Source organism: Lepidochelys kempii, chromosome 6, assembly GCF_965140265.1.
Source record: "Lepidochelys kempii isolate rLepKem1 chromosome 6, rLepKem1.hap2, whole genome shotgun sequence".
NCBI lineage: Eukaryota > Metazoa > Chordata > Testudines > Cheloniidae > Lepidochelys > Lepidochelys kempii.
In genome coordinates, this window is record NC_133261.1 from 83,865,859 (window position 1) to 83,881,009 (window position 15,151).

General features: G+C 39.0%; 1 protein-coding gene across 3 annotated transcripts in view; it reads left to right on the plus strand.

The window, feature by feature from the left end:
- Positions 1-15,151, plus strand: part of SCFD1 (sec1 family domain containing 1) — a 124,500-nt gene that overhangs the window by 39,261 nt on the left and 70,088 nt on the right. For all 3 annotated transcript variants that reach the window (XM_073348922.1, XM_073348924.1, XM_073348923.1), the window contains exon 14: positions 5,818-5,899. In XM_073348922.1, coding sequence (XP_073205023.1) covers positions 5,818-5,899 — 82 coding nt within the window. The remainder of the gene's footprint in view (positions 1-5,817; positions 5,900-15,151) is intronic.

Below are 15,151 nucleotides of genomic sequence, written 5' to 3' on the forward strand. Positions count from 1 at the left end.
AAACCTCAAAAAATAGACTTTGGAGGAGATTGTTCTTTCAGTGATTATCTGCTTGGATTCTGCTTCTGGTGCACATGCAGTCCATTCGTGTGAGATTGGATTCTACTGGCCAGCAGAACCCATTGGGATTAGATGTCGTCACATGCCACACCCCCATCCAAGGACTAAAGGTGTGGAGTGGGCCCAACTGCCCCTCAGTTCCTTAACTTCCTTTTTACCACCTATGGGGGTGACACCGAACCACGCACTTTACTCTTCACACTGTGAAACTAGTTGTTAGGCTAGTTTATTATACTTGAATAATTAGTGTAGTTAGCATTAATTTACAGTTGTTGTAGTTTAACACTCATTGGCAAAATGATAAGATTAATCACTAGGAATTCCGTTTAGGTGTGAAGTTACCCCATGTAACGGGTACTTAGATGCTCAGGAAGGCTAGAGAGGTATAAAAATAGAGGACTCAACAATAATGGGGGATTTCAACTACCCCAAATCGACTGTGTACATGTCACCTCGGGAAGGGATGCAGAAATAAGGATTCTAGATACCATTAATGACTGCTTGTTGATGCAGCTAGACCTGGAACCCCCAAGGGGAGAGACAATTTTTGATTTAATCCTAAGTGGTGCACAGGATCTGGTCCAGGAGATGAATATAGCTGAACTTCTTGGTAGCTACCATAATATAATTAATTTTAACATCCTTGTGGGTTAGGGAGAAAACCAAAAAGCCTACCATAGTAGCATTTAACTTCAGAAAGGGGAACTACACAAACGTGAGGAAGATAGTTAAACAGGAATTAAAAGGAACAGTCACGAGTGAAATGCCTGCAAGCTGCATAGAAACTTTTTAAAAACCACCATAACAGAGGCTGAAACTAAATGTATACCCCAAATTAAAAAGAATCGTAAGAGGACCCAAAAAATGCCACCATGGCTCAACAACAGAGTAAAAGAAGCAGTTAGAGGCAAAAAGGCATATAAAAATTGGAAGTCAAATCCTACTGAGGAAAACAGAAGAATAAACTCTGGTAAGTCAAGTGTAAAAGTATAATTAGGCAGGCCAAAAAAAGAATTTGAAGAGCAGCTAGGAAAAAGACTCAAAAACTAACAGCAAAATACGTTTTAAGTACATCAGAAACAGGAAACCCGCCAAACAATCAGTAGGGCCAATGGGTAATCAAGATGCTAAAGGAGCACTCAAGGAAGACAAGGCCATTGCAGAGAAGTTAAATGAATTCTTTTTAAATGAATCAGTCTTCACTGCAGAGGATGTGAGGTAGTTTCCCACCGCTGAGACATTCTTTTTAGGTGACAGATCTGAGAGGCTATTCCAGATTGAGGTGTCTGTAGAGGAAGTTTGGGAACAAATTGATATATTAAACAGTAATAAGTCACCAAAACCAGATGGTATTCACCCAAGAGTTTTGAAGGAACTCAAATACGAAATTGCAAAAATACTAACTTTGACAAGGTCCCTCACCAAAGGCTCTTAAACAAAGTAAGCAGTCATGGGATAAGAGGGACGGTCCTGTCATGGATCAGTAATTGGTTAAAAGACAAGAAACTAAGGGTTGGAATAAATGGCCAGTTTTCAGAGGGGAGAGAGGTAAATAGCTCTGTCCTCCATGGATCTGTACTGGGCCCATTGCTGTTCAATACATTCATAAATGATCTGGAAAAAGGGCTAAACAGTGAGGTGGCAAAGTTTGCAGACAATACAAAAGTACACAAGATAGTTACGTCCAAAGCTGAGACAAAGAGATACAAAGGGAGCTCACAAAAGTACTTGAATGAGCAACAAAATGGCAATTGAAATTGAATGTTGACAAATGCAAAGTAAGTATAATCCCAACTATGCATACAAAATTATGGGATCTAAATTATCTGTTACCACTCAAGAAAGAGATTTTGGAGTCCTTGTGGATAGTTTTCTGAAAACATCCACTCAGTGTGCAGCAGCAGTCAAAAAAGCTAACAAGTTTAGGAGCCATTAGGAAAGGGATAGATAAGACAGTAAATGTCATAATGCCACTATAGAAATCCATGGTACATCCACACCTTGAATACTGTATGCAATTTGGGTCACCCCATCTCAAAAAATATATATTAGAAATGGAAAAGTTACCAAGACGTGCAACAAAAATGATTAAGGGTATGGGAACAGCTTCCATCTGAAGAGAGATTAAAATGACTAGCACTATTCAGTTTGGAAACGAGATGACTAAGGAGGGATATGACAGAGGTCTATGAAATCATGAATGGCGTGAAGAAAGTGAATAAGGGATTATTCATGTAATGTAAGAACCAGAGGTCACCCAGTGAAATTAATAGGCAGCAGGTTTAATACAAACATGAGGAAGTACTTTTTCCACACAATGCACAGCTAATCTATGGAACTCACTGCAGTGGGATGTTGTAAAGGTCAAACTATAACTGGTTTAATAAAATAATTAGTTAAGGTCATGGGATGATAGGTCCATCAATGACTATTATTAGCCAAGATGGTCAGGGATACAACCCCATGCTCTGGCTGTCATTAAGCCTCTGACTGTCAGATGCTGGGAGTGGACAACAGGGGATGGATCACTTGGTGATTGCCCTGTTCTTTTCATTCCCTCTGAAACTTCTGGCATTGGCCACTGTCGGAAGACAGGATAGTGGGCTAGATGGACCATTGGTCTGACCCAGTATGGCTGAGCCAAAACCCTGACATTTTAAACATATCCCTCTTGCAAGGCTGGTATATGGCCTTATGGCCCATATTGTGTCCCTCTCGTGCAATGGCTGGTCACCAAGTACCCACAGGTACCACCTGAAACTGTGGTCCATACTTACACCATGGTGAATACTCCAGGTGTCTGTTTTGTCTCAGTGAGGGACACATCTCTGACAAATGTTTAATCTGTCTCTCCTTTTCCAAAAGAATGCAGAAAGGCCTGATAGCCCTTTTCAAGCTTTCTTCTGGAGCTATCAAAAAGGGCCTCTTCAGAGTCTGAAGCTAAAAATCCTGTCAAGCTGGCTCATTTGCTCTTGGCTAATGTTCTGGTGAGATGCAGCCGTACACCAAGTCTCTGTGTTCATTCTTCATCAAAGACATTGAACCCCTAGGTCACTGAGTCTACGCCCAGTTGTTGTCAGGAAGGGGTGGGAAGGAACAGAGTTCCCAGGGTAAGCATAGACAAAGGTCACCCTCCCTAGTGCCTAGTAAGATGAGCCATGTCTCTCTGTTGGCTCATGCCCCTCAATGGAAAAGCAGTTTGCAGCCCTGACTGGATCCCTGTGATGTATTAACTGGTCACAGAGTACCGATGGACCATATTTTCCCCAGTAATAACTCCTCAGTACTAGTGTCAATACTGTAACACTTGCTAGCAATCATCTCTGAGCCCATGACTTGGCCACCGACCTTCATGGTTCAGATGTCTCTGGTGCAGACTTTCTCAATACTGAAGATGTTTCCTGCACTGAGTCATCTTATGGTGATGACACAGCTAGAGTCACCCCTGCTATCCTTATCTGCCATTTTAAGTGCTTCTGCCTCTGGACCGATGAGTTCTGGAATTGAAACTGTGACTGGATTTCGGGAAGGCCCTAAAACACCCGAATAGTGTGACTTCGCTATTTGAGTGTTCATTTTCTTCCATCTCTTCAAAACATAGTTGGAAGATATCTGCCACCCATATACTTTGTTCTCTTGGGAGTTGTATGATCTGATAGGGAGCCCAGATCATCTTTCCAAGCACATGTCAGGGTTCCTGTGGGAAACATTCTTTTTGGTTTCTATCCCCATGTCCTCCAGCCCTGTACTATTATAGCATGCAATCTTGGCCATTTTGGGCTCCCATTTAGAAAATCTTTCTTTACTGCTTTCTCCTTCCAGAGTTAGATCTTCGTCCACTCCACTGTCTGCCTGAACAGTGTACTACTATGCACGTGTCAGCTTTCCCCCATCCCTTGGTTTAAAAAATCCACTACAGCCTTTTTAGTTTTACATGCCAGCAGTCTGGTTCCGTTTTTTTTTTTTTTATGTGGAGCCAATCTCTCCTGTATAGGCTACTCCTTACCCAAATGTTCCCCAGTTCTTAATAAACCTAAATCCCTCCTCCTTGTACCATCATCTCATTCATGCATTGAGACCTTGCAGTCCTGCCTGTCTTACTGGCCCTGCATGTGGAAATGTAAGTAATTCAGAAAATGCCACCATGGTAGTCCTGGACTTTGATCTGTTACCTAGCAGCCTAAATTTGCCCTCCAGTACCTCTCTCCTACCTTTCCCAATTCATTGATACTTACATGTAGCACAACCACCAGTTGATCCCCAGCACTACCTACAGGGCCGTCTTAATATCTCGTGAGATCTGCTATCTTTACATCCAGCTGGCAATTTACCATGCAGTTCTCCTGGTTATCATAATCTGTTTCTAGTAATCAAATCCCCACTACAATTGCCTGTCTCTTCCTAGTAAGCCCCTGCACCCCGGAGGGATATCCTCAGTGCAAGAGGATATCATGACATCATCTGGAAGGTGGGTCCCAACTATGGGACTGTTTCCTTCTACTCCAGCTTGATGCTCTCCTGCCCCAAGATTTTCATCCTCCTTAACAGCATAGGGGCTGTTGGACAGGAGGTGGGACCACCCTACTTTGTCTCTAAAAGTCTCTTCTGTATACCCCACCGTCTCTCATTGTCCTCCAGTTCAGCCACTCTGGCCTCAAGAGCCCATACTCTGTCTCTGATGGATGTGAATTGCTCGCACCGCATGTGTACATACACCACCTGCTCCCAAGGCAAGTAGTCATACATGTTGCACTAAGTGCTCTAAAATGGGTAGCCCCCACTCTGCTGCTGATCTTCTACCTATGGTGTTTTATTTGGTTTTGTTTTTTGTTTTTTTACTCTTGTGGCTTTTTTTTATATAGCCTACATTTAGGGTATGTTTGTTAGGTGTATTGGGTTTTTTTTCTGTTTCTTCTGTCAGTTACTTTTCTTGGGGACTTGGTGCCTTTCTAATTGTTATCCCTTGGCCTTCTCTCTTTGCAGCCAAACTTTCCTTATGTTGGCAGCTCACTCAACTTGCAGGAGGCCTCTAAATTTATGCCTGTGGCTAGGCTGCACACTCTTCCCACTTCCTATTGATAAATTAGGTCCTGACCTCTATTAGTTATCCCTGTGATCAAGGATAATCACTAATAAGTGATTATTCAGATGCCACAGTGCCGAGCACCTTCTATGGGGCTATGAGTCACCAGTACAGTGTATCTGATCAATCCTTCTTGAATTGCATACCCCAGAACTAGACACAGTACTCTAGCAGTGGTTGCATCAGTGCCAAATACAGAGGTTATACGATCTCTCTACGCCTACTTGAGATACCCCTAGTTATGCATCCGAGGAAGCCTTTAGCCCTTTTGGCCATAGCATCACACTGGAATCTCATGTTCAGCTGATTATCCTGTGCCCAAAAGTCTTTTTCAGAGTAACTGCTTCTCGGACTAGTGTCCCCCCATCTTATTAGTATGGTCTGTATTCTTTGTTCCTAGTTGTATACATTTACATTTAGGTGCATTACTTTCCCCATACTGTATATACGTTAGTTGTTTTCTATCACTAAACTACAGCTACTTAAATTACCCACATTGAATATACTGTAAATGTTTCTATGAGAACCTTAACTCTTGTATTTCCTGACTCCTTTGTTTTTCAGTTTGTAACCTTCACCATTGCTTCTCATAATTTTATGCATTTATTATAGTGAATGAACAATTCCACTAGAATGTGCAACTCAGTGTTTTACTTTATATTTAATTTTTTCAGCTCTCTTCCAGAACTACTTGAAAAGAAAAGGCTCATCGATCTTCATACAAACGTTGCAACTGCTGTTTTGGAGCATATAAAGGTATCCCTACTGTCTGTTAAAAAAATATAGAACTCCTTTATAAATCATCTTATCTCTGTCAAACCACAATACGGTTGACATTACTTAAAACTGGAGAAATAGATCAGAATCGCATGTCTTTTCAAAAATAATACCTTGGAAAGAGTTACACATTGTATGACATCATTTGGTCTTGCAAGATAAAACCATGGGAGGAACTTTAATTTCAGTGTGTATGCACAACAGGGTGAAATAAATGTATTATGACAATCTTGGGTCAAAATTGCTCACAAATTTAGTTCATTTATCTGTGATGGCTAAATTCTAGTGTTAAAATTTTAATGTGGGGTGAAGCCTGTTACAATGATATTTTAAAGCATATTTTTGCTGTGCTTTAGTTAGGCTAAGATTAGGTCATTAGTTAATGGTTTTTCTCAAAACATTTTATATAATGGACTTGTATTAGTAATCTGAAAGTGCTGATATGAAAGAAGTTCATGACTATATGGTAAACCACATAGGGAGGGGGTAAGGAAGGATGGTCTTTTGTGGTTAAGGTGTAGACCAGGGCATCAGGAAACTGGTTTTATTCCTGTTTCTGCAGAAGACTTGCTGAATGAATCACTTGGTTCCTGATCCTATGACATCTGACTGGGCAGACCCTTGTGTCTGCATGGAGTCCGATTGAAGTCAGTAAGGTTCCATGTGGATGCAGCAGTTTCTTAAGCACTTCAGAAAATTTTACTCAATACTACTTACCTGCCTCACAAGGGGTAGGATGTTTTGAGGCTTAATTCCACTAACATTTGTCAAGTGTTTTGAGCTCTTCAGTGCAAGATGATATTCAAGTTATTTTAAACATCATGTCTATGAATGAGTTATCACTATGTTGATTTTTGTTTTGAATGTTAATGTTTCTTTGAATTTGGTTCAGCTACCAGGTGACCTGTAGTATGTTTTCTTGTAATAGTTGGCATGGAGTCGGGCATGCCAGCTTTCACACTCAGTAATTGAAAGGCAGTACAGTAGTTTCATAGAAAACGACAGTTGGCAGTGTCGACTTTTTATATGATAGTCTTGTCAGTAACCTCCCTTTTCTTGGAAAGATAATTGAGAAGGTGGTGGCAAGCCAGCTCCAGCAGCATCTTACATCTTCTACTTCTTTGGACATAAGCCAGCTTTCAGAGGGGGATGTAGAATGGAAGTAACATTAGTCTCTGTTGACTTTCCCCTCATGGAAATGGATAGAAGTCATATGTTCTTGCTAATTTTCCATTAGGTGCCATTGACTCACTTGTGTGACTTATCAGGAGTGGCAGGAATTACCTTAGGTTGGTCCCCCTCTCTCCTCCTATTGGAAAGTTCCCAGAGATTGATGAAGGATGATTTATTTTCCTCTTAGATGGTTCTCAGATGTGGGGTTTCAAGAAGCTCAATATTCTTACCACCTTATTGTGTATGTGCAGCTGCTGGAGCAAATCATGAAACAAAAGACATGCAATATCATCAATCTGCTAACAACACTTCTTTGTGTGTGTCCTTTTTGTTAGATCCAGAAGGAGCCATTTCCTTGCTCTCCAAATAATTGGCATTGATAAAGGCCTGGGTTAAGTTTGAGTATCTTAAACCCAATCTAAATAAGATGCAGGTGATAGAGCTTGGTCTCTGGAATTACCTAAATCTAAGTCTGGTGACATAAAGATTGATATATGGCATTACTGTAACTGCGAGTTGTTTTTCCTAGTCATTTTTCTATGGACAAGGCCTTTCTAGTCTCTGTCCTTTTAAAGTTATGGTACATAAAGGTGGGAGTGGTAGGGTATTAGCCCCCTTGGAAATGTTTTGACTTTAATAAAATTCCCAGTGCACCTAGATACTGTGGTAATGGGCTCTGTATAAATTATAATAAATAAAATAATAAACCAGGAAGTACCAAAGATTTCAGAACAGGGCAGAATGGTGAATGTACAGGTTATTTAGGCAATTCAGCACATATATCTGTGCTCTACTCAATTTATTCTGCAAATTCACTTTTTAAATGAGCTAGAAGAATATTTACATTTTAAAAATAGATACATTTGTCCATTTTGTACATTAGAGTTTGTTTCAGCTTCAATCTACTATAAATATTTATTTAAATATTTTTATCTCTTATGAAAATGAGTGTGAAAATTCCTTAGTAACTATTGTACTGTCAGAAATGTGTAGCTCACATTTTGTTTGCTAGTATACTTCAGGAGTTTAATTTTTATTTTTAGTGTTCATGATTTTGATGTCCAGTTACAGCTGCTTTCCGCATTGCCTTGGATCATTTTCTAAGACACACCAAGAGGAAACCAGAAATTAATCACCAGCTGTAGGGTCCTGGTAGTTTTCTGGTATATCTGTTTAGTGTAAAGTTGGAAAGAATGCACCAGTTCTTCACAAAGTAGACTAGCAAATATTTATCACTGAAGCTTTGAACAAATGAAGACTTGTTTTACACTGTTTTTGCTTTTAGGAGGCTGGTGACCTAAGAAATGTAGCCTGAAGTTAATAGTGTTAAGAATAAAATTATGGATTTGCTCTTACATAGTATTCTGGGAATTTTATTTAAAGCTTTATTTTATACCTATGTTTGACAATATTAATGTATTTTTATTCTGAATACTAGAATGTATTAAATTACCACTTGGAAACAAAATGTACCCACCCATGATGTTTTACTAATGTGTTAATGTGAGGTCATATCTTAGTATCAATCTCTATATGTTAACTTCAGTGGGAGAGTTTGTGTATGGATTGATAGTAGAATGTGGCCCTTAGCTTGTAAAACTATTCTAACTCCTTTCTTACTCCACTATACAAAATAAAGCTATTTCACTATTCTAAGACAAGTAAAAAAAATTTTTACCTTACCAGCCGAAAAAGTACAATCGCTAAAACCCCTTAAAATTATTAGTAATCATAACTGGCTATTTCTATATAGAAGATATTGATCATTCCCAGCTGATTTACTTCCTTAAAATCACAGCTTTTCTTGGGATTAATCCACTGTACTTAACATATATCATTAGTCATGGATCTTTCTGTACGACTCAGGAGAACAGAGGCAGAATCTTTTGTCTGTCTGTCTCCTCCATCAAGAAAAATTCCTCCTGCGGGCATGTTTGCAGAACTGACCACCCCCTCTTCACTATCTTTGACTTCATGAAGGGAGCTGTTATTTCCTATTGCTTTCTGTTAGTCTTTAGCAAGGACTTTTTTCCCCTGGGAAATTTATTCCAGTTAGTTTTCTTTTCTCATTGAAAATTTTCTCCTTTTCTCCTCCAGTGTGCCCTTTCTCCAGAAGGGAGAGGTTCTTCATGGAAGTTTTTTGAAGAGAGTTGGCAATTCCCCTAGTCAAATGGTAGATCCCAGTCCTTTTAATGAATTGAGTGGCCCCACTGGCAAAATCAAATGGCTCCTGCTCCAGCTTCCACACTCGAGGGAATTTTGCAGGTGTTTGGGAGTGCAGTGTAGGATAGGTTGCATTAGCACCAAAAGTTTCCCCCAATATCAGTCACAGAAAAGTAGTTCCAGCTCATGGCAGCCTACTCTTAGAGATAATTTGTTAAAATTTCCAAGATTTTTAAATACAGAAAAAAGGCACAATAACATAAAGTGTGCAGATATAATTTCAGTACAAAGCCAATATCTGAATTGACAACCAGAAGCTGCTTCTAAACTGCATCAATACTTTACTGCATGAGAGAGAAGAGAAAAAAGTTACTGCAAAATAGAATTTATGATCTTGAAAATTTTTACCACTGTTCCAGTGTGCGTATTGTTGGATATACATACAGGTAAATAAATGAGGTGCAATATATTTTGTTATGTTAAAGAAACCTTAGCTTCTCTTCGTCTCTGATAATGGATAAGGGCTGAGAAAGTCCTAACTGGGAGACAGACTCAAGCCAATCCTATTGAAGTACCTCAGCTTTCATGGTGTGGGGGGGGACCCACCTCCAAAGAGAGAAAAGAACTCTCCTATTTCAGGATTTCTCTTGCTAGAAAATGGAAGCCTCTGTGGGAAGCTGACAGTAAACTACTAAGCTATGAAGTCTGCTATGCCTTATTGTAACCTGCTTGTTCACGGGTAAATCTATGAAGAAAAATTTCTCTTATAATGAATGAAATTTATAAAAGCTAAAGGTTTCTTCATGTACAAAAACCATGTGAACAATCCCATCCAACAACTTTCACCACAAAAGTAACTAATAGTTTTAGTTGTTCTCTGTTATGAGAAAGGAATTAATGAAAAATTTAAAAAATAGTTTTCTTCAATTAATATGCCCCACAACTCACTCCCAACTGGCTCTGTGCATGTTTCTGAATGGTTTAAGTGGTTTACATGTAAACATTGGCTGGACTCCAGAATCCTGAAATGACTAATGCTTATATAGGGATCTTGTCCAACTTTCCCCCGCACTTCTAGGGGTAAGAGTTTAAGCCTGCTGGCAAACTTTCCCGAAACAGATTTCAGTTGCTCTCTTCATGCTCCTCTTTTTAGAGGGGGTTAATTTCTCTTTGGATGCTTTGGAGAAATTTCCTCAAGTGCCAAAGAGTGTACTTCTTATTTTACATTCCATTACTATTATCTCTACTCAAAAGAATAGTCTCAAATTCTTCGTCAGTCCCATAAGTTAAATTAGGTCCTAAATTTGGTCTGACCACACTCCAGTAAATATTCAAGTATCAGTAAATCTAAGACTTGAACACAAGTTACGGGTAGAAAGTTATAAACATCATTCATATTTTGAACACAAATTACCCCAAACTTTGCAGGGCAGTCAGTGGAAAACCTTAATGGGTGTGACCAAGGACTATCTTATTTCTTTATAAATCTCTTACAATAAAACATCTTATGAACAGAAAAAAACCCACTCCAATAGGAGATATTTAATCTTGAAACATTTTATTTAAACTAGAGGAAGAGGAAGAAACTGTCCTTATGAGAAATTGATTAGTGCTAGAGGTAAATTAAGTACAAATACCTACGTGGGAACAAATATTAATAATGAGTTTTCCAGCCTAGCAGTGGCTGGAAGTTGAAGCTAGAAAACAAATTCACACTGGAAATAAGACATACATTTTTAATAGTGAAAGTAGTTAACCATCACAACAATTTTACCGAGAGTTGTGTGAATTCTCCATCACTGAAGATAGACACCCATGGCTTATTTTTTCCTGTGCACTACTTCCCTGTTCACTTCACATCTCTTCGATGACTTTGCATGTAAATTGGCATTCACTGTGTTAGCTTACAATGCTTAATTTATATCTGACAGAGAGGTGAATAAATATCTGTAGTCTCAAAGAAAACTGACTTCTTCACCTCTGCTGGTGATTCATACCTTGATACAGAATCTTAGGGCTGGTCTACACTATACAGGTCAACATAAGGCAGCTTATGTTGACCTAATTATGTCATTGTCTATGCTACAGCCTTTCTCCCACAATGTAAGTGCCCTACTACACCAACGTAATAACTCCTCCTACACAAGAGGCATAAGGCTTATGTCGGTATAGTTAGGGTGACGCAGTGTCTGTGTAAACACTGCGTTACTTACATCCACTACTCTAAATATTGCGTATAGCTGATTCTAACCTTTATTGGTAATGATGTGGTGGAAGTGGAGATGTTAATAACTTTTTTGGAACTATCCACATAAACATTATTGGAAATCAAATTGCTCATCACTGCTTTCTTATTTTCAACATAATCTAGCACCAGTACTGGTTTTATTGGTCTCTGATACAGTGTACTGTGTACCGTATTATGCCCTTCTTTATCACTGAGTATTTCTCAAAGCAAGCATTATAATTCATAGTGGAAAAATTTCTACAAGTATCTCCAGCAATAAATAATTTGTGAAAACTTAGTTAAGGAAAATTATAAGCATCAAAAAGACATCTATGTAGTATATTTAACTGCATGGCAACACCTTAACGGTACAGAATTCATACAAAATATATACCACCCACTTTGTTACTTGTATCATTATTTCAGTTATTGCATCTGAAGAAGTGGTTTTTTACCCACGAAAGCTTATGCCCAAATAAATGTTAGTCTTTAAGGTGCTACCGGACTCCTTGTTGTTTTTGTGGGTACAGACTAACACGGCTACTCCCTGATACTTGATTATTTCAGTGCTTCTCCTATATAACTAGTCTCTTGCTCTGTGATTTGTGTCAGGACTTGCTGGTGTGTTTTTTCTTCTTCTTGATTATACAAGAACCTGGAAAAACAATGAATTGAAAACACAAATACCATTATCAGTATACTCTAAAGAATGAATAAGTAACAAAAGTGAAACTTGTTATTCCACAGTTTGCTGTTGGAATAACATCTAAACTCCTTCTATTGGAAATAAAAAAATAGCTTAAGTATACATTGGGAAAGTTTCCATTAAAAATATAGACAGTGCTGTATGCAAAGATGATAAATGTAAAGAGAAAAATGTCTTGTTTTACCAAGTGGTGGTGCAATACTGCTCAAAGTCATCTTTGGTTGTTCCCTAGAGTCATAATTTAAAGACCGCTGTGTAAATGGCAACTCAGAGTGATATTCAAGTAGCACAGCTTCTGCCATACTGATGCGGAACCAGGGTCCAGGCCTCTCCCAGGAAGAGAAAAGGAAAACAAAATTTAAAATTATTTATGTTATCAATGACAAAAAGAAAAGGAGTACTAGTGGCACCTTAGAGACTAATCAATTTATTTGAGCATAAACTTTCATGAGCTATAGCTCACTTCATCGGATGCATTCCTATCAATGATAGCATATAAATTACAATAATTAAATAGATCAGAAAGCTGAAATCCATAATTTTAAGTTACCAGAGGGCCCTGGCCAGTCATTTCTTGCCTCATCCTGACTGTTAGTCCCACTGCACATCAGGATCTCTCCTTTGTCTCTGCCTGTTGTCAGAGTCCAGAAGATTACTCCTGCCCTCTAGTGTGTCTGCATGCATCCAAACGAATGAGCAGCTGTTATGCTTAAATGAAGTAAGCACTATCTGCTTTATATCAGCACTTCTGAGAACTGTCAGTTCATGGGGAAGTGGATGTCTTGAGGGATTGATAAGGCATATCTACAACATATGTCACAGGGTGGTTAGTAGCATCTGTAGTTATCCAGAAGTTTATGAAATTTAATTTGATTTCATTCCAGTTCCAAGTGAACAAGCATCAGCATCACAAAAAACACTACACTACTTGACACCCTTGTAATGGCAGTCTTGACAGGCCAGCCGTTGAGAATGCATGGAGATTTAACTACTCTTTCACCCCTAGATTTTTGACCCCCTTCTAGGTTCAAGGTTGGGACATATTGGCCGGAAGTTGACACATTAGCAGTGTAGGGAAGTTTGCACTGCTGCTACTCAGGCTATAGACCTGTTGCGTGCATCAATCAAGAACTTCCTTCACCAGGGTTTCAATCTGACTTCTTTCATTAGCATCAAATTCACATTTAAAAATCCTTAGCTTAAGCTTTTGAAGGGAGTATATGTCCCTGTACCATTGCTGCTGATGTTACATTTTTGGAGTCTAAAAGGTATATTTAAATCACTACTAGTGGGTTTGCTTTATTGTAGTAACCTATTTCGATCAGTCACCTTGCCAAACAGTTTAAAACTACTCATGGATTGAAAGAAGAACTTGTGTTCAGTGTGAGTTTAAAATGAGTTGAGAACTGTGACCATATTTTTATGATTGATAAGTGTGCGTGTATATGCCATCTGATCCTTGAAACGATGAATATCATTTTATTTAAAAAAAAGTAAAGTTGAGCATCAACCAAATACTCTTAATGGGTTATTCTGTTCATTTTTGACATACTACAATGATACAAATCAGTCTCAGCTGGGATGCCAGCTAACACATTATTCTTGATGCCAAATTCAACACTAAAGCATTTTTTTAATTAGATAAAGGTTTCATGTCTTATTCAAAATTCTTTTGCTTACCAGACACCTTCTGTTAGTGGGGGGAAATTGCATTTTTAAAGGTGTGTGGAATTTAGATGCCACAGAGAGAAATGTAGTCAAACATATGGCGACAAAGTTAACATACAGGGTAGACTAGAAAAGCTGCAAATGTCTAAGATAATTGTTTTTCATGTCGCCACATAAATTGGAAGATTTCATGGGAGACTATCAAGGAGTATAATGGGATGATGTAGAATTGTATTTCTATGATTTCTTAAATTATATTTGTGTGTTCTGACTCAGCACATTTTTCATTTAGGATATTAGGTTGGAACTGCAGTAAGGATCAAGAGGTTAAAAGCCAGCAGTCAAATTCTGCTCTGTTACACTAGAGTTAATCCTGAGTAATTGACAATAACTTCAGTGGAATTATGTCAGATTTACAGTGATATAACTGAGGGCAAAATTTGCCTCAGGATTTATGTGCATGAATTTACAGAAATATTCCTCCTGTGCCCTTTTTGCTCTGGATACAGAGAAAGGGAGAGTGGGTGGAGCATGTTGCACTCTAGCTAGCCCTAGTTGTCATATAGTTCCTTAAGAAACCATTGCTATCTGGTGCAAATTCAAGCAGCCCCTAACCTGGGCCAGGGTAGAGAGTCTGGGAGCTTTAACTGGTTGTTGGGTTCTCAGCTTCTCTTTTTTCTCTTCTCCTGGGCTGCTGTATGAGACTGTGGGAGGGAAGGGAGACATCCTTTGTTACGTGGTGCTTCCGTAGGCTTAGGCAAAGCTAGTTGAGCACCTGTCCTACTCTTCCTCAGGTTCCTACCGCTCCGCAGGAAAGCAGACAAAGGAGAAACCAGAGCTGCTTTCTCTTCCCTGCCTTGCAATGGAGCAGCCAGCCAGCAGGGGAGCTGCTGAGCAGCTTCATCAGGGAAGGCACAGCTGCTCTTCAGAGAACTCCCAGTTCATACCAGAACTACTCCTCGGGCTGCAGAGAAAAGTGGCAGAAGATGGTGCAGTCTACCTTCTCTCTGTAGTGATGGGTCTGATTCAAACACTTCTATTTTAAAAATACACAGCATGGCTCAGAAGATACATTTTCAATTTGTAGTCAAATACCCATTTTTTTTTTATTTTTTTTTAGAACAGTTGCCCTTGAGGGCCACAGCTTAGAGCCTTGAGAACAAGTGAATATAGTTGGACATAACAATGGTCAGAGACTGATTTTTACAGAAATGGGTATTTCCAATAACTGTGGAAATTCAGCTGCACAGGGACTTTAATTGGGCTTGCTGTTCTGGAAATAGTTGTTTTCCTA